The sequence below is a fragment of the Raphanus sativus genome, chromosome 7, assembly GCF_000801105.2.
Source record: "Raphanus sativus cultivar WK10039 chromosome 7, ASM80110v3, whole genome shotgun sequence".
Lineage (NCBI taxonomy): Eukaryota > Viridiplantae > Streptophyta > Magnoliopsida > Brassicales > Brassicaceae > Raphanus > Raphanus sativus.
Window position 1 is genome coordinate 6,360,872 of NC_079517.1, and position 26,248 is coordinate 6,387,119.

At 38.6% G+C, this 26,248-nt stretch overlaps 4 protein-coding genes and 1 long non-coding RNA gene across 5 annotated transcripts; 2 read left to right on the forward strand and 3 right to left on the reverse strand.

Moving 5' to 3' along the window:
- The first annotated feature begins 5,743 nt into the window (after window positions 1-5,743).
- On the forward strand, window positions 5,744-8,691 carry LOC130497405 (uncharacterized). Its single transcript, XR_008936367.1, has 2 exons — window positions 5,744-7,019; window positions 8,118-8,691. It is a non-coding gene; the product is annotated as an uncharacterized LOC130497405 (long non-coding RNA).
- LOC108814220 (40S ribosomal protein S8-1) lies at window positions 8,476-10,027 on the reverse strand. Its single transcript, XM_018586740.2, has 5 exons — window positions 9,934-10,027; window positions 9,774-9,846; window positions 9,079-9,415; window positions 8,821-9,008; window positions 8,476-8,733 (listed from the first exon to the last, which is right to left on the reverse strand). Exons 1-5 carry the CDS (start codon window positions 9,935-9,937, stop codon window positions 8,658-8,660), a joined length of 678 nt encoding a protein of 225 aa, XP_018442242.1. The 5' UTR covers window positions 9,938-10,027; the 3' UTR covers window positions 8,476-8,657.
- Window positions 10,028-10,450: 423 nt separating this feature from the next.
- On the reverse strand, window positions 10,451-13,932 carry LOC108815842 (translocase of chloroplast 90, chloroplastic). Its single transcript, XM_018588358.2, has 3 exons — window positions 13,783-13,932; window positions 13,293-13,412; window positions 10,451-12,848 (listed from the first exon to the last, which is right to left on the reverse strand). The coding sequence occupies exons 2-3, from the start codon at window positions 13,405-13,407 to the stop codon at window positions 10,594-10,596; spliced, it is 2,370 nt and encodes a 789-aa protein (XP_018443860.1). The 5' UTR covers window positions 13,408-13,412; window positions 13,783-13,932; the 3' UTR covers window positions 10,451-10,593.
- A 178-nt stretch (window positions 13,933-14,110) lies between these two features.
- On the forward strand, window positions 14,111-16,454 carry LOC108815843 (U-box domain-containing protein 51-like). Its single transcript, XM_018588360.2, has 4 exons — window positions 14,111-15,186; window positions 15,268-15,392; window positions 15,479-15,667; window positions 15,754-16,454. The coding sequence occupies exons 1-4, from the start codon at window positions 14,908-14,910 to the stop codon at window positions 16,349-16,351; spliced, it is 1,191 nt and encodes a 396-aa protein (XP_018443862.1). The 5' UTR covers window positions 14,111-14,907; the 3' UTR covers window positions 16,352-16,454.
- A 198-nt stretch (window positions 16,455-16,652) lies between these two features.
- On the reverse strand, window positions 16,653-26,248 carry LOC108815838 (dicer-like protein 4). Its single transcript, XM_018588355.2, has 25 exons — window positions 25,909-26,248; window positions 25,522-25,699; window positions 25,300-25,410; window positions 25,013-25,153; window positions 24,850-24,922; window positions 24,376-24,440; window positions 23,932-24,075; window positions 23,719-23,853; window positions 23,091-23,220; window positions 22,800-22,896; window positions 22,089-22,281; window positions 21,750-21,910; window positions 21,453-21,659; window positions 21,079-21,350; window positions 20,720-20,997; window positions 20,213-20,649; window positions 19,877-19,977; window positions 19,559-19,764; window positions 19,271-19,480; window positions 18,591-19,028; window positions 18,239-18,508; window positions 17,737-18,063; window positions 17,340-17,622; window positions 17,142-17,256; window positions 16,653-17,062 (listed from the first exon to the last, which is right to left on the reverse strand). The coding sequence occupies exons 1-25, from the start codon at window positions 26,058-26,060 to the stop codon at window positions 16,909-16,911; spliced, it is 4,878 nt and encodes a 1,625-aa protein (XP_018443857.2). The 5' UTR covers window positions 26,061-26,248; the 3' UTR covers window positions 16,653-16,908.

Genomic DNA, 26,248 nt, shown 5'->3' on the forward strand with positions numbered 1-26,248 from the left:
AAATATCTTTCTTCTTGTGCACACAAAAAAAAAACATCTTAAAAAACCCTAGTCTCTATCGACTCCTTTCCTCAGCCGCCTAGAAAAAATTTCAGATCTACCTCCGGTCCGGCGTTTGTCCGGTACCGGAGGGTTTCCTCCTCTCTTCTATCTTCTTTTTTCTTTGCCTTCTCCATTCTGACCCCAACCCTGCGATGAGATGCGTGCTGTTCTGGTTCGGCGTGGTGGTTCCGGAGACTTGTACAGTCAAAGGAGAATCTTCACGGCGTCTCTGGAAGAGCAGTGAATCGCAGGAAGGCGGAAACGGGTCAGGTCGGTTTTTAGGGTTGAGAGGAACTATCGGGTCGATTTTCCGTTTTTGAGTCCGGTGGTCCTCTCGCGGCGACGACGCGTGATTCAGTGGGGTACCTCCTCCACCTTGGATCTACAGTCCGATGTGACGGTGAGCCAAACGGAGGTGTGATGCGACGGTTGGTGAAGATGGCTCTGGTCCTCGGTTCTCGGGGAAGACGTGTCGCAGGGTTCTGTTTCACCGGAAGAGTCTACCGGACGACGAACTCTGGAGTGGTACACGGTGGAAGTTCACACCCCAGCGCTGGCGGTGACAGCTAACGACTCGTCTCAGCGGTGAAACTTCACGCCATCTTGTTCACCTTAGTTACTGGCCGGTCAGTGTACGTTCGCCAAAACCCGACTTTCATTACGGGTATTTCCCCGTTCATGGCTAAGGAACGGATTCTAAACTTCGACGGTGACGGGTTCTCACCGGATTTGCGCTGCAAGGCGATGAGATGTTGGGCCGGGCCTACCACTCTAATCTTTAGGAGCCCAATGTCATGAGCGGATTTGTAATCCGGTTTTAATTTTGTTGTAGTCAAGTGTTTTAGAATTGTCGTCTCGTTTTGGTCTAAGTAGGGGTTAAGAGACGGTTCCTCTCGGGTCGTGAGAAGAACTCGTCTTATTGTGGTGAAAAATACACCGATGAATTAGATTGGGTAGTCTAGGATCCAAACCAGTTTCGACTCCAGTGTTCCTAGGCGATACTAGATCTCGTCGGTTGTATGTTGGGTTTAAAATCTCTTGGGGTTGTAATCCTGTATTCACATTTGGCTAATGAAAAGTTGATGTTGAGTTAAAAAAAAAAAAAAAAAAAAAAAAACATCTTTCTTATAAAACTTGTTTTGATTGATTGGAATCAGGTATATACTGCTTATTGTAAAATTAGGGAAACTGAATATTCTTTTTTTAATTAGATGACAATTGACGAGTATTTTTTTTCTATTCCTGTTTTTCCCATATAGATTCATTTTAAATCAGACTGATACAGAGATATTTGGTTTACAGTCATATTTACAGCATCATAGATCCGAATATCCGATAATGGCATGGATCTGAGTCATCTGACAAAGAACCAAAGCATAGTGTTTTTTTACCTTTTATAGAGTCTTGTTTTTTTTTTTTTTGGTCAATCCTTTTATAGAGTCTTGTTTTTTTTCTTAACTGGTCATTCTTTAAGAGTCATATAATGTCAAATGATGCAAAGCAAATATATAGAACAACAGTTAGATTTTATCGCTCCTAATATATCTGGAAACTATAACATCGAGCTCACTCTCTTGCACAGTAGACTCGTGTTGGTGGGTTTATGTTCGCTTATGTAAGTCAGACGAGAGACAGGGGGAAAGGCTCTTCGGATTTACCCCCTTCATCGAGCCTAAACATGACTTAGCGTTACGACAAAAGAAAGGAGAGGCAATTATATGATTCCATGTTTGTTGTCTACGAGTATATCAAGTGCTCATCGCTGGCAGAATGATAAAGAAAATACTATTTTAGAGAAACGAATTAGTGACATTCTTCTATCTTTGCTGGAAAGATTGATATGATAAAGTCATATTAACAACTACTTGTTTAGTTTCTTGTCTTCTTTTGTAAATTAACACTCTCCATTTCAATATAGATAATGTTTTAATTTTTTAAATATTTCAAAACAGATGATGTTCTTATATTTTAATGTGATGTTTAATTTTATTAAAAACTATATAACCATCAAAAAATCAAATAATTGTGCATTAACCTAAAACTATAACATGAACCTAACCACTAATAATAGTACGTTGATTTAAAAAAATTGTCACACCTTTTATTTGTTTGCATTTAGCTTCTTAGAGAAACTTGAGAATAAACAAACAAACAAACTGATCTTATGCCATACCGGTCAGTGGTGGAGAAAGTTGGGGATTGTTCAAGCTTGCTCACGCCACCAAGCGAAGGAGAAGAAACCTTTTAGTGAGACCAATATTTGACGTTTTATTATTGGGCCTTAATATGGGCCCATCAGTAGCTTATAATGGACCAGTCGAAAGGCTATTAATACGGTTTTTTTTTTGCATTTGGGAGCTGGAAACTAGAAACAAGTAGAGAAGCGGGAAACACAGAGAATCTACCGAAAGTCGGATAGAGATAATATAATTGGTTTGCTTATTCCTCCATTGATCTCATTCAAACAGCGTATTCATGTGGAGATGGTATTGCAGGATCCTTATCATTTAGCTCGAGATGGTAAGAATCAGTTGGAAGGCGACCTTAACGATCTTGTTCGTCGAAACACACTAGAGATGGTACCTTTGTTTGTTCATTTAACTAGCATCTATACACATATATTAAAACTTTGTTGTTCATTATGATGCTAGAATCGAGATATGTATTTATACTTTATTTTTTTAATTAAAAAGATATACATTAGTTTGTGAATCTAAATTTATTAAAACTCGTTGTTCATTATGATACATTTGTTTAATCAAAACAAAACAAAATTTGCAAATGCAGGTAGGTAACTTCTACAGGTACATCGATGTTAGTTCAGAACCCGTTATAGAGGCCGAGTCTGAACCTGTTGCAGTGGCTGATTCTGCAAATACTTCTTCAGTTGCCGCTACTTCTTCTGAGTTTGTGACATTTGTAGTCTTTATATGTTAAGTTTGATTTTTGATCTCTGTTATTGTATTATGACAGATTCCTTTTTTCAGGGACATGCGTCTTGCTTATGATAAAACGGTTGAAGAAACACTTAAAAGAATGTTGGCAAAGTGTTTAGGCAATGGCACAACACGCTTGAAAAAGCACTTTCTTGTGATGGGTAAGTGGTGTGTTCTTGTATGCCTCTCGGTTTTTGTTTAGGTGTGTTTTACATCTATAAAATCATATTAAAATGCAAGTTACCAGTAAAAATATATATTTAAATGATCTTATGAAACTGAGAAAACAACATTACATAATATTTGGACAATTAGTGATCCCTGATATTAGATTGTTGTTGTCACATGCACTAATCAAGAATATATAAACTAAGCTTACTTATATGAATGCAATATAAACTATTTCATCAAAAAAGCTAAACCAAGCATTTTTCTTTATCACATATTCTATGTTATTTGGTTCCAACATTATTTTACACTAAAATATAATTTAAAAAATATAATCGACATAATCCGCGCATAACGCGGACACAAATCTAGTTTAAACTAACAAGAGAACGATGGACACTTACCCCCTCTTTGTTCATTTGAAGATTGTTAGTAATGCATCAGCAATTTCAGCAACCTTAAGGAGATCTTTAAACTCAAATTTTCATTTCTCCTCGTGGAGAAAATCAAAGACAGTTGATAGCGGCAAAATGAAGTTGTTTAAGAAGATTAGCTTGAGCTTCTGGGGATTGAGGATGAAGAGATAATTTTTGAAGGTTCCAAATCCTGCAATCGGCTTTCTTGATGAGATTCACTCAGACGACGACGCTCTTGACTTTAAAGAAACGGTTGTGTTGGAGTTGTGGCGTTTAGAAGATGGTGAAGAATGGTCAAGGAAGTCTCTGGCTTTGAAGCCTTGTCAGAGACATTTACTGGATGATCCTAACTCTATGGACTTGACTGTGCATGGTACGACTCAGAACAATGAGGTTATCTTAGCATCGCTTATTCCTTGTTTCCTTCTCTATTATGATCTGATAAAGAATGATTTGAGAAAGCTTAATATCATCCGACCAACAACGCCGGACCAGTGGTGTGTCACTGTGATGGATAAATGTGAAAGCATCATGCACTTGAAAACTTGAATACCGTTTATTCTATAATTTTTCGTTATCTAATTGTGTTTGTCTAAAGTGAACTATTTATTTAGTAATTTTTTTACTTGTATTGCAAACAAACAATGGTTAAAATATCTCTTATTCTTTTATTATTAATATCAGCAAGCTAGATTGGACTAGTTTTGTCAATATGGGTGGATTTTTGAATCTTGAATGCTGATTATCCATGAGTTGTATATAATGTTTTTTTCTAAAAGGAATTTTCTTTGATTTTTTTTTTTAATTTGTTCTCTACATACATTGGATAAAATTCTTTGAATTTGTTCTCTACATAGATTGGGCAATTTTCAGCACTGTGGTCATATGTAAACTCTGCTGCTACATTGTTATCAGGAAATACACCTGATCTTACATCCATCTGTCACAAGCAAATAAAGTACTAGTAGACTCTAAACTCTAAAATCAAATCTTTTCGATGTCATACCTGACAAAATCGAACCCAACTCAACAAGACAAAGAAGAAAATTCACGATTTCTACATTTTAGCGCCTCTTCTGTCAAATTGTAATTTTTCCCGGTTTGTAAACATGTCATCGTTGTTAGCATCCATAGAGGCATTTCATATGATTGAATTTGTTTCCTGGTTGCTTGCTTGAGCGGGAATATTACAATCTCGAGAAAACTTTCTTTATGTGTTGTTGATGGCTTAAAGGTATTTTATTCAATTGCATTTTTTGCTTGGTAATTTATAACTGTTTAATTATTAATTCTACTAAATCGAGGACAAAAAGGTTGGAAATCTCATTATGACAAGTAGGTGGTAAAAGGAGTACAAAGAACAAGAGTGAGAGTGGGAATGGGTTCCCTTTTACCCTGAGAATATATGGACAATATTCAAATACATGAGACGATGGTGAAGTTGGTGTTTGTATGCCCTTAATGTTTAGACTTAGTTCTTTCTGTTGCAAAATGCTGGTAACTTGTGGTTTCTTATATTGTCACTTTCTTAATGCTAACTTAATTGCAAAGATACATTTTCAAACATTAAAACGATTCTTTACCATTTGAATTTCAGAGTTTGAGTGAGCGTTTCAGTGCTCTTATATTTTGGGTGAGTATGGTCAGCTTCTTGCAAGAGAACTCTTTAGTTAGCATTTTACATGGGGTTCTTTCTTTCCTTTGGATAACTTTATTTTGCTATACCTTGGGGCATCGTTGTCTTTTCTCAGGAGTCCAACCATTCCTCTTCTTCTTTTCCACGTATGCAAAGCTTCTTATGCAGGCTCGGCTCAACCTCCAGATATAGAATTTGCAAAACCAGATTTGGAATGTATTTAACAAGTGATAAGAGTTCTGAACCTTGTTATTCATCCCAGTAGTTGTTCTCCTTGTCATGTTATGCTCTGCTTTTAAGGTAACCAAATCAAGTTTCTTAGTAAAATTTTATGTTAGCAGATATGAGAATAGTATTGACGTTGAGATACAACAGCGAGGGAGCAGTTGAATATTTCGAATTGAGTAAAAAAAAGGGGCTGCCTGCCTTGATGGATGTATTGGCCGAGATGCCAAAAATTTCCTGAGCGCCAGGTTTGTTCTTTTGTTTATCTGGTAATTTTTTTGAGGTTTTTGATGGTGAAAAGATGTGATGCTCGAATTTTTCGTCTTTCCATAGTCATCATTGATAAAAAAAAGGTGGCACAGCCATCGTACCTGTTGGTTACCAAACAAATAAGGTCGATGTATGTTTTTCTTCTTCCTTTACTCTCTTTTTGGCATTGTAGGGGAAAAAACATGGATCAAAATCTAAACAACTTTAAAGGTCATTGTTTCGACTTTCTAAAGTCAGTTAGTTTCTGTTTCACTTCTTTTTTTTGTTTTTTTTTAAATGGCATACATTTTACTTTTATCTTAGATCAGCATCTTAACTGAAATGTTATTATTCTACTTTCTGAAGAGGGGGCACATAACTGACTTGTCATATCTAACATTGTTTTTTGCACTCAATCAATCATACTTTCCATGTTATCGTTTTCGTAGTATCTGTTTTTTTTTCTTAAACAGCCAATTGGAAATATCACCGAGAGATTCAATGCTTTAGATAATCACAATCTAAACCAGCCGCCGGAGAAAGAAAGTTCCCCATCTCTTCAAGAAATCGGTTTTTTTCTCAGATCCGGTTAAGACCGGCGTGTGTAGGCTTACACAGCCACGATGTCGGTCTTAATCCCTCCTTTAACTTCTTTTTGGTGGTGTTTTTTTCGTGTTTGGTAGAGGTTTCGCCTGAGTGGTTTGTTGGGTGCGGTGGAAGAGGTTTCCCAGATAAAATCTCCGGTCAGAGCTAACAGATTTACTTGTTTAAGACGAAGAAGATGCCAGATCCGATAGAGGTACGGAGCGGTTCACCTGAACCTGCAAGCGTCTTCTTCTCTGTTTTTAACTTAGCTCCCTTTGAAGATCTTGTTGTTTGTTGACCAAATCCATCAACTCACTCCATTTTTTTGAGATCTCTACTTCGGGTCAGATGTGTTTATTGCTTCAGAAAATCTGAAACTGAGGCATCTTTGTTTGGATTTCAGTGTTTATCTTACTTTGCCTTTGTTCTAGCTTCGGTGTAAGTGGTGTGGGATGATGGTGTGGCAGTGTGTAGAAACCAGAACATGTCTAACATCTTTGAGAAGTGTCAGGGTGATTGTTCGGCTCTAGGAGAGAGTCATTCTCGCAGCCTTTGAATAGGTGTTTTATCTGGTCTATCTTCTGCTCTCGTGTTCCCCGATGGCTTTGTCTGGTTGAGTCATTATAAAGAGGTCGAGGGTTTTAGATTTCTGATGAAGGTTTGCTTGAGAAGGGAGCTTGGTCTCGGTTGTTGTTCTTCTCTGTTTGGTTCTTGATGTTATTGCTATTGGTTCTGGCTTGCTACCGTGAACAGAAGGTTCAGGTATGTTTAGTTTGGTTTTGTTGTTATGGTCACTGCAACTGCATCGCTTCCTCTTTGTCAAGGGTTCCGGCTGCTCAAAGCGTAGAAAGATTGATATTGTTATCTCTTCTCAAGGATTGTCTTTAGCTTTAGTTATAATGGTCTAGAGTCCTCTTGTGATTGTTGTTTTTCAAGTGTGACCCTTTGTTTGGGTTTAAGTCACCTGTTGTTTGGGTTCTTGTCACCCTGATGTGGGTTCTAGGATTTCATGTTTATATGTTTCTTCAAGTTTCATTAATCAAAAACCACATGGGAAAAAAAAAGATTCAATGCTTTATGTTTGAAAGATGATCCTTATATTCAGGTTGATTTCTTCTTTTTTTCTGTCAACTCTTTTCTATTTCGTATTTGCTTATCTGTTTGACATATGGCGGAGATATCTATTACCCCTGTTCTAAAACGCGCTCTCCGCGCCCGCGTAATCGCCGGAAAAACGTTAAACGGACGGTGACCGCCGCGATTTGACATGAATCGCTTGGTTAATCGGAAAAAAAATTAAAGTTCGTTGTTTTATAGATTTGAAACTCGATATCATATATTAAGTTGTTGATTTGTGTTATGTAAACCAAAACTTACAAGATGAACACGAAAAAGCATTGAAATCGCGAAAAAAATAAACAAAGACGGCTACAGATTTCGTAGGAAAAGGAAGAAGACAAGGACAATTTGGTCATTTAATATTCATTTAACCTAATCCCCTCATAAAATGCGCAAAATGAGCTGGGGTAGAGCCGAACCCGGGTTTGGAGGGTATTAAAGAGTAACTTCTACCACCACACCACGTTTTTATTTTGTACACAATGAAAATATTTAATATATAAACCTTATATCTATATAAAGCCCTAAAATAAATCCCCGATTAATCCCCGTATAATCCCCGATTAATTGATTACGCGCTAGGCCCTACCTGAACGCACGCGTTACGCCTAGCGTAGTTTCGAACATTGCTATTACCTTTTAGGTCTACTTTTCTATTTCGTATTTGCTTATCTGTTTGACAGTCACCAACTCTATTAATTCATGATTTTAACGTTCCAAAATATGTTCGTACTCTCTTAGATTGGTGTGAAAGCTGAATGGCGAGGACACCATGGAAGACTTGTCCTCTTCTTGGGAAATAAAAGTGTACTTCTCCATTTATGTCTCTTCAAGCACTAATACTACCACCTGATCATTTGAAACTGGAACTGTCTCTTGTACCTGATACCATTCCTCCTCGACCACAGGTACTCTTATATATATATATATAGGTTAATTTGATCCCAATATTTTTATCAGTTTTTATGTTACTGTGTCTTATGGTCGTAGAACACAGCGGACAAGAGATTCTACTCTTACATTTGAGTTAAGACTTATTCTGCCACTTGCACAATCAACCCTAACATCATGACAAGAACGCAACTTGAGAATATCATAATCATCAAAGACGTTTTAAATTAAACAAAAAATACGAGACAAGAAACATGGGTAAAGAACAGAGTTTACGAAATAGCATATAGCAAAAAGCTAATCCAACACATACGATCTCAGAGACACTAGAAACTGAAAACTCAAAACATGTCCCATGTAAACATAAAGCTTTCAAGCCAGCAACAAGCTTTAAGCGGCACCCTTGCCCTTCTTCTTTTGGATTTTCTTCTGGTAGAATTCTAGCTCCTTGCCTTCAAGAATGTATCTGCACACAACATTTACAACACAAACTTAATCAAAGAGCCCTCAACACACAAATACAGAAATGGACCAATGAGATAAGAAGATTTACCCATCAGCACGTCCACATTGGCCGGGCCTTGAGGAGATGCAGGCCAACAACCTTCCGCTTGCAAACTGGTCCTCAATGTGGGAATCAAGACTGCGACCTTCTTGACGGCTCTCAATCTTCCTCAGCACGTGGTTGCTCTTCTTCACCTCCTCAGGAGCAGCAGCAGCTGGTGCAGCATCCTCACCATCCTACAATATTAAAAGACCCATCAGCTTCATTCAAGGAATCAAAGGCCCAAAAAAAAAGAGTGTATCTCACCTCGCCTTCCTTCTTGGCGGCAGCAGGAGCACTCTTCTTCTTGCGACCAACCTCAACACCATAGTGCTGCAAGTACCACTGCTTGAAAGGAGCGGCATCAACCTGAACAATGGCGCTCTTAACAAGTGTCTTGGTACGGACAAGCTCGTTGTTGGAGGCGTTGTAGACAACGTCAAGGACTCTGGTCTTGCGGGTGACAGCTTCGCTTCCCCAGGAGTAGTTACCGGTATCGAGCCTCAACGCACGCCACTTGACGTTACCTCCACGGACACGGATTCTTCTGACCGTCTTGTTGCTGGAGAGCTTGGTGTTGGCTGGCTGCCTTCCCATCTCATACCTTCACGAACCAAGCAAGACACAGAAACATTACAAATCAGAAAGTGAAACACCAACATGAATCAATACTATCGAAATGGTAACTCACGAACTAAAGGATATATATATTCATACTACGAAATCAAGAAATATCAGTGAGAATAGTTGTCTAAATTCGAAAAAAAGATTGGAGATTTACACTAATCAAATGTCATTACCGAACCTTAGACTATTAAGAGTTTGAACAGACAATAAGAGAACGAATCTATTTCAGACAAAAAACACATTTGATTTAACAGAAGACAGCATCACTTCCTCGTTCAACAGTTTTCTTAAACGTTTGTAAAACAAAACTAATAAATAAAAAAATGAAAGCTTACTTTCGCTTCTTCCTCCATCCCTTCTGCTTGCCTCCAGTGGCACGCCTCTTGTGGATTGAGTCACGAGAAATACCTGATACAGATCAAGTTAACATTTTAGATATTCAACCATAGAGACACACAGAGATGAATCAGATAGACGAGTGAAGAAGGTTCACACCCATGGTTGCAACTTAGGTTTTCTCTGTAGACAAAAAAACTGCGTAGGGTGTACTGAGGTTTGCAGAATTGATTTATAAAGAGTGTGGCTGTATAAACGAAAACCCTAGATTCAAAGGCTTTAAGACTTGGCCCATCTAATTATTTGGGCCTGATCTGTATAAAACCCTACATGTCGATTCACTTCTTAAAGGACTGTACTATATGGCCCATCGAATTATTTTCCCGTCCTCGTTGAACTCCCAAATTTCTGATTTGCGAACATGTTTTCTGTTTTAATTTTTTGCATCATCAAAATTTTACATTTTAGTTTTTTTTTATTTAATATATAACACATAATTTTTATATAACAATTTTGTTTTTATAGTTTTTGTAAACATAATAATGAAATTGTTTCTTTAAATTACGGAATTACTTCTCTACTTATTGAGAGCCAAAGGTTGTGTTCTAACGAACCACATAAAACATAACACTGGAGTACTCGACCAACAAAACTAAGAGTATAACATACAACAATGTAAGCAGATGTGCATGTGGTGATATTCCTGTTCTGTCTTCAAAACCGTCACTTACATCTCTTGTACACATTGGTTTATCTATTCATATGTCCAAAATATCATTTTTTTACCTAAAGAGAAACAAGGAGAACATTGAAAAAAACTCACAACTCTTCTTCATCGTCGTTTGTTATTTCACTCACAGCTTTCTTCCGCCGCATTAAAGCCTTGAAAAGCGTAAACGCTGAGATCAACGCGATCTCCCAGTGTTCAGAGCTGTTGAGTTTCACGTTTATCTTCCCCATTTTCCTATTGTTCATGTTTACGTTGACGTCCAAGTTTGTGTCCCGAGTTGGTCTAACCTGAGTCTGTAACCCCCAGTTCAACACTAGCTCTCTATTGAAAGACAGAGCCGTCACTGTCACACCGATCTGCTCGTTTCTCACCGGGTAATCTCTCCCTCTGATACAAGCTTCAAAGCTCCCACCATGTGCTGTTTCCCCTGAACCCTTCATCTGACCTGCGTTCACTGTTAACTTCACCCTCTTCCCGACCAGCAAGGAATCCTCAACCTTTCCGGCTAAGTAGTACTTCCCGCCAAAAGACGTCAAACCAAGTCCAAAATCAGTTGTGTTGTGCTTAAATGTTTTAACCTTCGTGCCGCCTTGAAACGAGTAGACAAGATCATCTCCTGATGATTGGACGTCGGCAGCTACAGAGAATGTCTGTATTCTAGAGTCCGTGGTAGTAGTATAAGCTGCGTTAGTCTCGGAGTGGATGGTGAACCGTTGCTTATCTCTGCTCACCTGTCCGTTACCTGAAGCAAATAGATTCTTTTTTATTTTCACAGCTGTCTCAATGTTTATTCCATCAAAGCCCACATCGTGATCCCAACCCTGAGGATCATAGACAGGTCTCACAAGCCACTGGTCACTAGTAGCAATGCATCGGTATCGGTGTGCAGGAAAATCAAAGTCAAAACTGTCTGGACCAGCCATGTCCGGCAACGGAACAGCTGCTTGATCACTCTGTTCGGTGAGATCCTCCTCTTCCTTAAGCTTTTCATCCCGCCGCCTTCTACATTCTTCCTTCAACTGTTTCTTCAGATAAAGAGTTTCCCTGTAATCAAGCTCATCGAGATACTCTTTCTTCTGAGACTTTGACAGCTTCTCAAACCGTGACTTCCCAAGGATCCGGATCGCAGGCAGCTGGTCATACTCATCCTCCTCCTCCTCCAACTCCGAATCCATAAGCTCGTCTATCTCCTTCTCTGCTTCATCTCCACCTGATGATAACCGACGCCGCAGAAAAACCGAAAGAAGATGAGGAAGGGAAGCTGTGCGTGTACTACTCGGCTGTCCTAAACCAATGCTGTCACGAAACCTCAGCAGAGACTGGACATCGCCGAGAACTTTGGTACAAACGCACAGAAACATAAACTGAGGCTTCCACACCTGTCCGTTTGGAAGAACGTACTCACCCGCAGGATTCTTCCTGCAGCTTGGATGGTTCTCAACTAACAGCACAGGGTTCTCCAGCTTCGTATCAGACACGGCCTGATGTATATAGTGCTGAACGACGTCCATGCGCTGGCCAACATACGACTCGTAGTTCACAGACTGTCCGTTACGTCCTTCAGAAGCAGTTGAAGAATGCGTCATTACAAGTATCGTGTTTAACCATATAGCTGCACCCAAGACATCGGTTACAAGGCTCAGGAGAGGGGAATCACTGTATCTCATGTCGATCATGTCAAGTCGGTCCAAGTAGAGAACTACATCAGGTGGACGCTTCTTAACGTATCTCTTGATAGACATCAGAGTCTTTCGGTTTTTTCTCGCGCTAGAAGGTGACGGTTGGTGAAGACCAGGGGTATCGATAAACGTTACTTTAACACCACTAACGGTTCCCGTAACCTCTTCTATCCGATCTGTGGAGGGTTGGAAAGCATCGGTTTCGCTTTTGGACTGGCCGAAGATAGAGTTTATGGTTGCACTCTTGCCCACACCTGTTTTCCCCAAGACTAGGATTCGAAGTGAGAAATCTAGTTCCGGTACGCCGGATGATTCTTGCTCCCTCGCTAGAGCTTTGGCCCTGTCTTGCTTAAGTTTGACTGTTTTGAGTTCTGATTCCTCGGCTCGTATCAGCATCGCAAGGTGTACTCGGTATAGAACCTTGGAGACTAGAATGTTGTTCTGCGACTGCCCAAACCTCTGAACAAGGCGTAAGAACTGTACTTGGAGGTCACCAATCTTTGCTAGTGGATTATGTTTCTTGTCGTTAAGATCAGTACTTGACTGGTACAAGCTTTCTAGTGGAATATTCTGGTGAGAGATGGGAGGCTGAGCTTCTAAGTCGCCGCTGGTTGAACATGGTGCTTCTGAGCGCGACACTGGTTCTGGTAAAGCAGGGGCTTGAGCTAAAAGTAAGATACAAAAAGTTATTAGTCAAAGAAAACATAAAAAAATAGGCAGCAAGTAGAGAAACTTTTGGGAAAAGGAATCAAATAATCAACAATGGATAGTCTAAGCAATTGGCTTAAGTATAAGAAAACAAAGCTAAGATAAATTCAGTTATTAAAAAAAAAAGCAATAAAGTCTGCTGAAGCAATTGAGACCAAATTAAAGAAGACCACAGGAAGTTGCATTTGATAATAGAAGAAGAAAAAACAGAAAACGGTACAAAGAGGATATGGACATAAGAGTATAAGAAGAGGCCAAGTAGATAAGTTAAAGAGGTGATAACAAAGACCACACACATCCCACGAATGTTGTTCCCAATTGAAAAACTATAAACCTAAAAATTAGCCGCAACAATCATTTTTTCAGGATATGAGGAAAGAATGAGAGAGAGAGTATCATACAGTGGGTATGGTGTGCTTCATTGTGTCGGGAGAAAGGGGGAGTCCCCAAAAGAGGTCTAGATGATGAGGCCAAGGAGTTGGATAGATCGAAAACCCAGTCTATGAAGCCTTTCATTCTACCTACAAACAAACAACCAAGTCAACGCTGAGCTACCTAAGATACAAAAGTCTAAAGCTTTTGTTAAACACAGCTGCAGAAAGTTAAAAAAAAAAATACACTTCTTTTCTTATCTAAAGATTGTGTAGAGAGATTAATGACAACGCCCATAAATGCATCTTTTTTTTTTATGAGCTGAGGAAAGGAACCCAATTTCCCCAAAATTCCATTTTATCTAGCTGATTGAAACCACAACAATAACCTACGAATCGCAATCAGTGTGATGAAAAGTCGCAATCGCAAAAAAAAAAACACATATCATAAATTACTAAAGAAATTGAAGAGAGCATCAGGTGAAGCCCACAGATTTGAATTGAGAAAAATCGGAGACACCTTTTTGTGTTGGCGACAGTGTTGGTGATAGATAGGATCGAGGTAAGACAAAGGTTAGGTTTTTAGGAAATTTTAGGATAACGAAGAAGATGCCCCCTCCTCTCACCCCTCGATTTTTTTTTGTTTTGTTTCTTCTTCGCCTCGTGATAACATGCGCCTCAGCTTACATGCGCACCTGACCTGTGGTGTGTATCCGTAATTATCTTGAGATATTAATGTCTTGGTCAAGAGTAACCCAAACCGCATAGTGTTTTATTTTTCTTTTTTTAATATTATAAACATACAATGTTTTGGATTTTTTTTTTTATGATAAGGTATTTAAGAAGAATTATATCAAAATTTTCAAATTAACAAAAAACCAATAAATTCAAATTAATACAAGGTTTTTTTAACACCTTAATACATTTGTTTATAATTTAGTTTAATACCACTATTTTTTCAAAGGTTTCAAGATTACTAAATTATACTTGTATAATGGATATTATACTAAATTATACCTTAACACCTTAATTAAATAAAAATATCCCTTTGCAAATTACATACGCTTCAATTTGCAAATGGATAATTTATTAAAATCTATTTTTATCATGGTTTTGAATATCATTTACTTGTATAATTCATTTGTTGTTGTAGGCACAGTTAAATACTGAGTTTATACAATATAAGATAGATGAAGGTGAAGCACCTTTACCTCTAAACGGGTCCAAGACCCAACAGATTTGTATTCACGAGGGGCAGGGTAACTTTGCAGCCGTTCTTCAATAACTTGTTTCATGGTGCTGTTTCAAAACTTGCTGCTGGTAGTTTATTTTGTTTATTAACAATTTTTTTTGTGGCCTAGAGTTAGCTCACTAACACACTTTGTTGATACCAACTCTATTTTTAGTAGGAAGCAGTTCTCCTCCCAAAGTGGAAGGGTTTTAGTTTTTTCTTTTATAAAAATATTTGTTTTATTACAACTCTTTTAAGTCTCTCCAAATCTCATATATTGCATCCACTCAGATTCCTCTGTGATCTTGGGTACGTAATCTAATGTTTTATCTTTTTCTTCAAGAACCAGTGACGTGTTCATTGGTAACCGATAGATTTCTCAATACATTCTTTATCACATTTTCTTGAGTGGCAATGATCCCGAATCTGAGAGAAAGCATGGAGAGAAACGAAGTAAGAGAAGGCCCTATAGCTATTGCAGTGGACAAAGATAAAACTAGCTGTCAAGCTCTTAAGTGGGCAGTGGAACAATATATACCACGAGACAGAACCATAAAACTTGTTCATGTCATCCAAAGATCTACAGTGAATGCAAGTGGACACTCTACGGATGATGAATTGTCTGGTAAGCAAAACAATGATAAAGGAAGTCGTCAGTTTCTTCCAATGCGTTGTCTTTGCACGAGACGAAATGTAAGTACGAAGACATGTTTTGTTTCTTGTTTCTTACGTTACCTGTCTTTTATGTCTCTCTGATTAATGTTCTATTCTCAGATACAAAGCGAAGTAGTTATGCTTGAAGAAGATCAAGACGTAGCGAAAGCATTGATTGAATATATTAGCCAGAACTTTATTTCTACATTCTTGCTAGGTGCCTCGTTAAAGAAGAGCATTACAAGGTCACAAACTTATTTACTAATCCATGACATTTGCGCATGAATCTTGTATCTAAAAATGGTTTTTGGATGATTCTTGATTTTTGAAGGCTTTTTAAGGTTGATGACATACCAAGTAATGTGATGAGATGGGCTCCAGACTTCTGCACCGTCTTAGTTATATCAAAGGGAAGATTATCAAGCATACGGCCAGCCACTAGGCATTTACCTCAAGGCTTGCCACCAGGGACTGCACCTTTGTCACCACTCAGCAACACCGATGAGGCTCCCTCTGAGATGTAAATCTTACCATAATCCATTAACATTATGTTTTGATCTCTGAGATTAAACTTATTGGTTGACCTGAGTTTTGGATTTTGAACAGGTCATTGTCAAGAGAAGACGACGTTTTCTTTGAGGAGTTCTCATCCCTTGGCACAGATTCATCTACTGTGAACATTAGTGACAGGATCAGTACTGATAGTTCGGTTCTCTCCTTCTATGAGAAGCTTGGGACTCCAAACATGTTGGAGATTCCTAGCTTCTCAGGTCTGGAGGATGATAAATCCAATCTTTCGATATACCTTAATAGTCCTTCTGATATAAAGCTGATGGATGAAGCCGAAGCTGAGAAGAGAAGGCTGAAGAAAGAGCTGAAGGAGACGATGAACATGTACCATGCAGCCTGTAGAGAAGCCCTCATGGCAAAGGAGAAAGTAGCAGAGTTAGAGATATGGAAAAAGAAAGCAGAGAAAAGGCTTAAAATGGCTGAAGAAACGGCAAAAATGGCAGTCATGAAGATGGAGAAGAGAGAACTGGAGGTAAAGCCAAGAGTGGAGGCAGAGATGAAGGTGAGAGTGAGTAGTAATGACAGAAAGGTGGTTCTGGATGCTTCTGTAGAGTCTCATATGGTGGTAAAATATGAGAGCTTGCTCCATATTGTAGTTGTACTTTTCTTGTTTTATTTTTATTTCACACTCTAGACAATCCTCTTTCTTGTGATTGGAGTTAGTCTGTAACAATGTCATCGTATCTCCATGACAAGTTGCTCATATTCATTTTATTGTATAGATCAATCTTTTTTTATCTTTTTTTATTCTTAAAAACAAAATCCTACTGTTTCTTTGTTGATTGTTGTTCCCTTTGAAACTACTCTTATATTCACCTTCTCAACATTCTCATTTGCTTTTAACAATGGAAGACCAGTTAACGCTAACTTCATATGAGCTGGGATCACATAGGATCCTCTTATCCTAATTGCATGAGAGATGATAGTAAATCATGTCATGGGTTCAACCGTTCAAGCATCATGGAAACATATAGTTTATATTCAGAACAGGGATCGAATAAAACTTGAGACTCCAAAGCTTTTGCCCCCAAAGATATGTTGGGTTTAAGGTTAGTCTTGGTAAAGAACTTGATACACATCCTTGTCTCTTACTATCTGCGTCCATTATATCAGCTAATACACACATAGTTTTGATATAATTATATGTCTAAGATGAACTCTTCCTTGTAACCAAATTAAAGCAACTCGAGATCATGGGCGAAGGAATCCAGTATGCTCGAGACACCATAAGGCAGCTTGAGCAGCCTGTTCTGATGCACATTTCTTAGTTGTTTTAGCTTCACCATAACACTCCAGTGTCATATTGGGGGCATCTACAACTTCCAGGATTACCTTATACCTGAACCTGTAAACATGCACAGAGTTGATGACATCTAACTAGCAGTTTAGAGATGTAGCATTGTTTTGATCAAATTTTAACTCACGATTTCAGGTGGCCTGGTCCTTCCTCCTCCCAACATACGAAGTCTGGTGGCTTCCAACAGTTGGCAACACATGTTTCTCGCAAGAGAGATTTTGCAGTTTTGATGATCGACCCACCTTTTCAGTTTTAGTCATCAAATTAATAAGATGCAGGAAGTAATATACAATCATTTTACTTTAAAAGTTGTCAATCAAAATACCTGCTTCTTTGATGGTATTTTGAGGAAGGCTTTCTTCTTTTTCAGTTGGTGCACTAGTGAGAACTCGTTTGATGATGTAAGAGTTGCTTGTTTCACTAGTCTTGCTCTCAGTGACAAGATCCTCGTCAAAAGAATCTTGGATTTTTAGGTTTTCAACGTCTAGCCCATCAAGATCCACAACATTTATAGGCTCTTCATCGTAGCCAATCAATTTTGCTTCATTTCGGAGGCTATTCTTCAGAACATCCTCCAACGGATTTGAGGTTTTTATGTGCCCATGAGCCTGCGGATGAATTACACAAAGAACTTTGTTAAGAAACTATTTACAAAACTGAACACTAGGTAGCATAAAATAGAGATACATCATATAAATAGAAGGTACTCGAGAAGCAACTACCTTTAGGTTCGTAAGCATCAGCTGTGCAGCCTTTTTTGTACTCTCTTTTTTGTTCCGACCAGTTGCAGAAGCTGTAAGGCAAGAACCTTTCTTGGTCACTTTTAATACAACAGAGAAAGCACCATCCTTCTTTGTCGCTGATATCTCCCGATCCCACTTGTAAAACTGGCAATATTCAAGAAGTTCTTTCACAGGACTAAGCTGCAGGTTAGACAAGTTTTTCACTGGATCTAAAAAAGATAGCATTATTCTCCAAACATGATTCAAGTCGAACCCACAGTCAAGGAAAAGAGCTCCCAAAAAGGATTCTATCAAGTCACCAAGGACCTGCATACAAATATAATAACTACATTATTCTTCCACTATATCTCCACAGTATAGCAAACAAGACGAGTTCTAAAAAAAACTTCAACCAAATATCACAGGTTCCACCAAAACACTAATTTACAGAATATAAGCAGCAAATATTGCCTTCATATGGAAGGAAGATCCAGACACACACCTTTGGGCATTTTGGACCTTCAGATGCACTGGCCAACGGTGACGCTGTCACGAAGTTGGTGTAATCCTTTATAGCATCATGGAGATAAGTAGATTCGCAAAATAGAAATCTCTGTAGTGAAAAACTGACAGCAACATTCGCAAGCGCCTTATTGTTTACTGAGAGCGATCTTAGATCGGTCAGTTGACCAGGTTTCAGTTTCGGAAAGACTGAGAAAAAATAGGATGTCATCAAGTAGTCCAGAACAGCATCCCCAAGAAACTCCAATCTCTGCAGACCCCAAATTAGAAAATTTTGGTTACCATAGATGGATATCAAAGAGAGATGAAAAATAAGATGAAGAAAAAAAAACCTGGTAGCAGCCTCCTCCATGCCTGTTGTAAGATGGATGGATGAAGGCTTGTAAAAGTAGACCTTTGTGGAGAAACTTATATCCAAGCAGGCTTTCCAAGGCCGCCAAATCAAAACAAGTAGTCAGTGGCATGTACCGCTTGCTTGCAAAACAAGCATCTCTTACTTGCAAGGACTCAAAATCAACATTTATGCCAATCCATTTAAGAAATCCAATGGCCCCCTTGAAGCCACTGTCAACTAAGAATGCTCCCACAAGAGCCTCAACCACATCAGCAATCGTTTTCTTGTGCAACCAATGATGGCCTTTGCTACATCTGATTTCACAAGTATCCAAGGAATGAACCTCTTTCATTGCTACCTCGTCACAGGTTACTCTGCATGGATGAGCAAATGCAAAGAACTGTGTAGGATCGAATGCTTGATCACGGATGTAAACCTGGGAAATGCCAAGGTTAAATATAATTTAAAACTAGACTTAACTAAATTACTACATCTTAGTCTGCTTCTATCTGCGGTTTGATTTCAAACAAAGTAACTGAGAATATATTCAATGTACGGAGGCAAGGGTTCTGGTGGTACTCTATGCACCACATCAGTATATCGTTCTATGCAGCAACAGCTCAAACAAGATTTAAAATGTACCGGCCACCAAAACTTTTAAAGGAATGTTTTGAGAACCTGCAAATTCCTCCTGGTTGCAAGCCTAAACAGGTTGGAATTGTTCACAGCATTTGAGCGTCTACGAGTCAACTCTCCTTCATCAAGCCTATCATGGTGTAGAAACAGGTGTCGGCTAACAGCAAACTTGAGGAATGCATCACCAAGCACCTCAAGCCTTTCAAGAGAAAAGCGCTCCTGACATTTCTCTGTTGTGAGCGCCTCAAGTACCTATACCAGTTCACTCGATCGGTAAATATCAAACATAAGAAATTTTAGGAAAATCAAGCAAGTGAAATGAGATTATACTCTGTGACCAGAAACTTCAGCTATCTCAGGGATAAAGGCAGACAGCATGTGTTTCAGTTCGATAGCCACAAGTAAATTCTCCACACGGTGCATGACTGACGGTAGCAAGGATAACGAACTTCCAATGTCTTTAGATAATCCTTTTATCTTTAACTGAGAAAGCTCTGGAGGAATCTCTATGAAATATTCTTCAAGTTCATGTGGTTCTGTTTTTGGTAATGTGAGAATGGTAAACATCAGAGTATACAAGGTGTGCTATGCGTACATGTACATGCACAACAAAATTGTAATATGAAAAAAATCGAATAAGAAAATTACCCAAATTCTCCAGCTTCCGGTTATGAAGCAAGTTCCGAACAGAACAAAGTGGTTTCAAACGCAAGAGTGGCTGTACAGGATGCTTGAGTTCCACGCCATACCTGGTTTTGTTAATATAAATGAGAAAGTTCCTAAACTCAGAGTCTCGGAAAATCATATGATCCTTTAAAAGTCCCAAACAATTTGATAAGGATTGTTATACTGCTCTCTGGAAACTGGGAAAAAAACATTGTAACAAAAACAAGCTAGAGCGACACAAAGAAAAGAGAATGCAGGACCTCCCTGAGAAAAGATGCCATCGAACAATCACTTAATAGTAGTAGTTTAGTAGCTTACGAATTATATATGCTTTCCAGATGGGTTTCGGTGATTGATTTTCTAATAGCACTGAATCCATTTCTTCCATGGCAGATATCCGTGACAAAATAAAATTGTTTTTTGTGGGTTGCGAAAACCACACTGTTCTTCACATCATCAATACTCCAGCAGCCATTTGCAAGATTTAAATTAGATCCCACAGGAGGATCCATATCTTCTACTGAGCCAGACGGAGCCTTGAAGATTGGGGATGACAAGCAGCTTCTAATAGTCGCCCAATCCACAGATAAAACACTTTCTGAATCATCCAGATTAATTGGAAGAAGAAGGTAGAAGGTAGATTTGCTAGTTATAAAAGAGTCTTGCAGCCCCAAGGGAACAAATTCCTTAATCAGCTCCCGCCGTTCAAAAATCATTTTCAGGGCAACCTCCTGGAAAAGCTCCGCTAGCCTTATCTGCATAAACATAAATCAAATTAGAAACGTCAATCTAGTCAAACTTTTATCAAATTAAAAAGCTCAATACCTCATCATTGTCGAAATTGGCGTCTCCTTTTGGAAAAATCTTCACACTTACAGATCTTTGATGAGCAAGGTGAAGATCGAAGTCCATAGTCTCAGCCTCAATGGGAAGAGGTGACTTCATGAAGAGACCAAACTTCTTGTAGGTCCGATCCGCGGGATGAGGCACAAACCTTATGTAGTAAGATTGAAGATGGACACAGCTCTTCGATGGATCCCACTTTTGTTTAAACAAGTCAGGAACAATCATCTCATACAGTTCACCTCGTGAACAGGCTTCACCTGGCAAGAAAAAAAAAAGACCGTTATATAACGAGTGATCAGTATAAAAGACTAAGATTTATAACTGAACCACTTATGCACCTTCAACTTTATCAAAATCAAATTCTTCATCTGACAAATCGTCCTCAGTTTCTTTTTTTGAATCCGGCAACAGAAAATTGTTAAGTACACCTAGGCTGTGCAACTTATAGACAGCCTTTAGACAAGCATTCTTTTTAGCAGCTTCAATCGAAGGTAGTAGTGAACTGACGATTTCACTTATAGGAGCATTAGCAGGTAAAGTTATGCGACAGATAGTTCCACCAAATTCGTCAACAGGATTGAATTGAAACTCTGGCTTAGGCTGAAAAAATCTGATGCAACAAAAAGCGGCAAATGGAAATTCAATTATGTCACGCCTGTTAACTGCGGAAAGTGAATACAAGAAGTACCAAGAGAAAAATTGGAAGCCTTACTCATCATGTGGAAGCCTAGAACAATACTTATAGAGAAGGGAGATGCTACTACCACCACTGATACAAGCTCCTGTCTCCTGAACTCTGTATACCTCATCATCAAGTCTAGGACAAGTTTCCTCTGACGATCTGGAAGTAATTTCCAGATTCATTCGATCTTCATTTACTTTAAATTTTTCAATCAGATCCATCTCTTTCTCGTTTCCCCTGAATCATGAAAGAAGAAACAATGTTAATGCGTCGGGAACAAAAACGATCTCATAATTATGGCCTTGTCAATTTCTCATTCCTACAGACCTGTCCACCAGAAACGCATATTCAGACTTAGGCATTCGAGCACGGCCTCTGGACTGTATGAAGCTGGTAACAGTCTCTGGCAAATCAAAACGGATCACAAGACAGCATGTCTGAATATCAAGACCTTCTTCGCCAACTTTAGTGGCAACCAGTAGATTGAGCTGGAACAAGAAGAGGAATCTTTAGAATTTAGTTGGTGGCTTGAAAATTGATCCTAAAAAATACATGTTTGTCTAAACGGGTGTTTGCCTGTATTTTGTTTATATATTATATGTGAAGGCATATAGAATACAGAGATCTCCCAATAGTACTATAGACTCAAAGATAGCTAAAGATCACCTCTTTAGATTGAAACCGTTCAAGAATTGTCTTCATATTCTTTCTTGACATGCTCTTCAGTCCAGAACTAAGTCCAACAAGGAAATCAGACTTCCAAGACTCTAGAAGTTTCAAACTATTTAGTATGCATGACAACGTCCTCGCAGTCACAATCCGATTGACAAATATTATACACTTCATGTGTGGCTCTATCCTGGAAAAAAATACAAATTGAAGGTTGAATCTATGGGCTTCTCTTTCAAAATGCTCTCATTAGCATGACAGTTGAATCAAACACGAGGGAATGAAAAGCAATCAAGGTTTCACAGGACCAGTGGACAATAACAACTACCATTTCCATGTAAAAATCCAATGTCTTTTGAAGGTGACTTAAGAGCTGGAAATTGTTTATTCAGGAAAACAGAGATCTATTGATTATGGACAAAAAAAATTTGGTGTATCTATAAAGTCACTCTTTTAGGTGCTCAAACGTATCTTACGGGAAATAAAACTAAAAAAAGGTAGAGATGAAAGATAGGTTAGTGGAGGCTAGCTTTTCACAAATAGAGTACAACTGTGTCATTTTGTACTAAAATTCGGCATCGGGTTTTGGTTAAGTGACTACTCAATAAAGCTAAGGATAGTTCATTCATTTCTTTAATTCGAACATGCTTTATGGAACAATCAGCAAAAAGGCATTCCAAGACTCTGTCACCTCTCCCAAGTACCAACCTGAATGCCGAAAGGATTTTAATCAGTTGTAATATCTTTCTTGAGAAAAATGGTTCCTTCAACGCTGGTAAGCTGATAAGTTCAGATGCTTTCTCATCTACAATCACAAAGACAGCGAACAAATAATGAGGCAATGATGACTTATTTATCAGGGCATGCATGAAATAACAAAATGAAGTGTAGAATATAGTTAAAGGTTTCACAAGTTGCAACTCCGAAAAAGCATATGCAGTATTGGAAAAAAAACTTAATTTTCAAGAAAACACACACTATGATACCATGCCATCCTACCTTTAGCAACTTTAGAAGAAAGGGCTTCGGCAGCCAGAGAAAGATATGTGATGCATATCTTTGACTTATTACTCTCTTCCAAAGGCTCTTGATGTACATTACGGTCACTGTTTAGTTGGATTCTAGCAGCCTATTATAAATGAAGAGGGAAACATTAGGAGGCCACATCATGAATACAGACACATACGAGACACACAAGAAACATCATAGAGAGTATTATTTGGGCTAAAAGTAAGGTCTACATATTGAGGTTAGATGGTCATCATAAATTAAAGAAAAATGCTTAGAGTCTCCGAAAATAATCCACAGTATTCACCGAGAACCCAACCGAAACCCTTAATTTTTTTTATTTCTCCCCTATTGTACTCTTAAAGAATCTTATGCCAGTCGATGTAACCTTAGACCTCGATCTAGCACACTACTAATGCAAAAATGAAGTTACTTGGTGGTTGCGATTATTACGGTACCCTATAAAGTATATCATCTGCTGCTTCGCAAAACATTGAAGGAATCAGATAATACAAGTAATCAATACACAATGTACGGAGCCTCAGAAATAAAGACATCTGAAACCAAAACCCGAAAACTGAACATCAAATTTATAAATTCTTCAGTATGAAATGTCTACCTGTATTGCTCCCCAGAGGCCAAGATTCACCAGACTATATATGAGATTATCGTGAGTTCTTTTCAGAAGTTTCTTCATATTTAAGAGGACCTGTGTTTGATGGGTATCAATCTGCTGCTTAAGTGATGCCAAACACTGTTCATATCAGGGAAAAATATCAGTTCATGTGTCCAGCCACGGTGACAGAAACAGTTATGAGACACATTAGACAACCCGCTGTTTGATGTCCTCCAGCATGTTTTCATATACGTCGGTGGATTGAGATGCTTCACTCATAGCTGTCTGATAATAATATACTTTGACTATAGGAGATGAAACAAAACCATCCAGCTGGACATTGCTTTCCACTGAGTAAACCTTTAAGATCAGGTAAACGAAAAGAAAATATTACAACATTGCTCGGAAAGCAACCCAAGTGTAAGACCATTAGCATGAATTCAACCATGAGAAAGATATTTTGCTTAGATTTGCATCAATTGATTAGTTTGGCACCATAATATTGGGCCAAGAAGATCCAAGCATTATCAGAACTTTTATTTCTACTTCGGTATCACTTAAGTCAACACAGTGACAAACCTTAACATATAAGATGTCCTAAATCATGCCTAGGAAAAATATCTTGCATACCGAAATTAGGGAATTTAAGAACCAGCATACCTTTGCATTGAGTAAATTTTCAAGGCTATTTATGCTTTTCGATAAATTCTCTGATTGAAAAGACCCTGAAAAGCAGGTAGAGCTGTCAAAAACTGGATCATGTATAGAACGAATATGATCAAAGGTCGCAGCTGTTATCAAGATAAGTAGATCACCATAAACATCATAATTTAAAGAGAAAAACGAAAGGAAAGCAATACAGGAAGGAGCTAATTCTCTTGCTTAAAAACTTCTGCAGGACATACGTTCCTTCTTGGTAAGTGAAGGTTTCTCACATTCACCGTTTTAAAGAGATGCTGGGACTAAGCCGAAAGAAAATCCGAAAAAGTAACTTATATTGTGAAGGAAAAAAATAAAAATCTTCCTACAAATTTCTCTTACTCATATTGGCAATTCTAGACCATTTCGTAATGCAGCTTCGGACAGCAATGGGACTGTAACCCAGAATTAACATCACCAAAAAATGGGGCCTACCTTTGCCAACAACTGGAGATGCAGTCATTCCAAATATACGAGGTCCTTTTACACAATCTGTTTTATAGAAGACCTGCACTTGCAACAAAGCGAGGCCCCTAAAAGTCGGTTATACGTTTAATGTGTTCAGACACCACATAAGAAGAATGTGGAGAAAACATACCTTCAAGATTTGTGCGTAAGGATGGTTGCTTTGTTCTTGAGCATGGTGACACTCATCCAATATCAGAAGGGAAATCCACTCCATCTTGATGAAACAGTGCTGTAAGTTATGCAGAAGTATCTGTGGGGTCATAACGAGAACCTGCAGGAATCAGACAGCCCAATAACGATGATCTCATTGGTCAAAACGATGGTTACCACATAAAAGGTTTGAAAAACAATCAACTTAATGAGACTTATAGGTTTACAAGGATAGAAAGACGATCAGAAAAGAGGGAAAACCATCACCTCATTATCTGAAACCTCTCTCTCCCAGTCAGAATGGGTAGTCACAGTCCGATTGCCACCACAATGTGTTGCAACTTTGAAGTTGATAGACTTTGCAATGACTAAGGCTTGCTGAGAAAAAACAAAAAAAAAAAACACAAGAGAGTAAGAACATAGAGCCCAAAATCAAATCAGATCCACTAAGCAAAATATGCTGTAATCAAAGAGGAATTATCCTCCCACCTGTTCAACCAAAGCGACAGTAGGAGCAAGAAAGATACAAACACTCTTCTTAGGGCTGAGAATCAAAGGTCCAAGCTCGTATATAACCATCACAGCAATGTGAGTCTTCCCACAACCAGTTCCCAAATACACGATAACGTTCTCCTCCACCGCTTTCTCGCACAGCTCCAGCTGATACCTTCACGCCACACGAGCAAACCAAACCAATAATTTCAGCACAATCAAAAAGACAATCTCATCAGGTTTTCTTTGGATAACATTTTAATTTACTAGTCCGATGATAACCTTAGTCAGTTCTGAAAAGATTCGAAAGTGTACGGAAACGAAAACGTGAAAGCAAGCTAACAGAAAGGTGAAATCAAGTGAAGATAATCGGGGGAATCGAACCTCCTGGCGATTTTTCTAGGATCTTTCTCCATTTTGAATGAGTGATCATCCGTCCAAGCGCCAGCCGCCGAGTAGGAGGAAGAGGAGGAGGAGGAGGAGGAGGAGGAGAGGTTAGTGTCAGAAGCATCTTCGCCGATTTCGCGGTCCGGCATGATTGATGAAGGGGGAGAAACGTGAGAGTAGTGTGGCAGTGAGAATTGAGCTGACTTAACTTTTTTTCCCCAGAGCTTTGCCTCCCCAACGAAGTTATTTGTTTTTCTTCTTTCTTTTATTTTTTCTCCGGGTCAAGCTCAGGTCAACTTCTCACACATTATTCATGATCGCACGTCTCTCCCTTCAC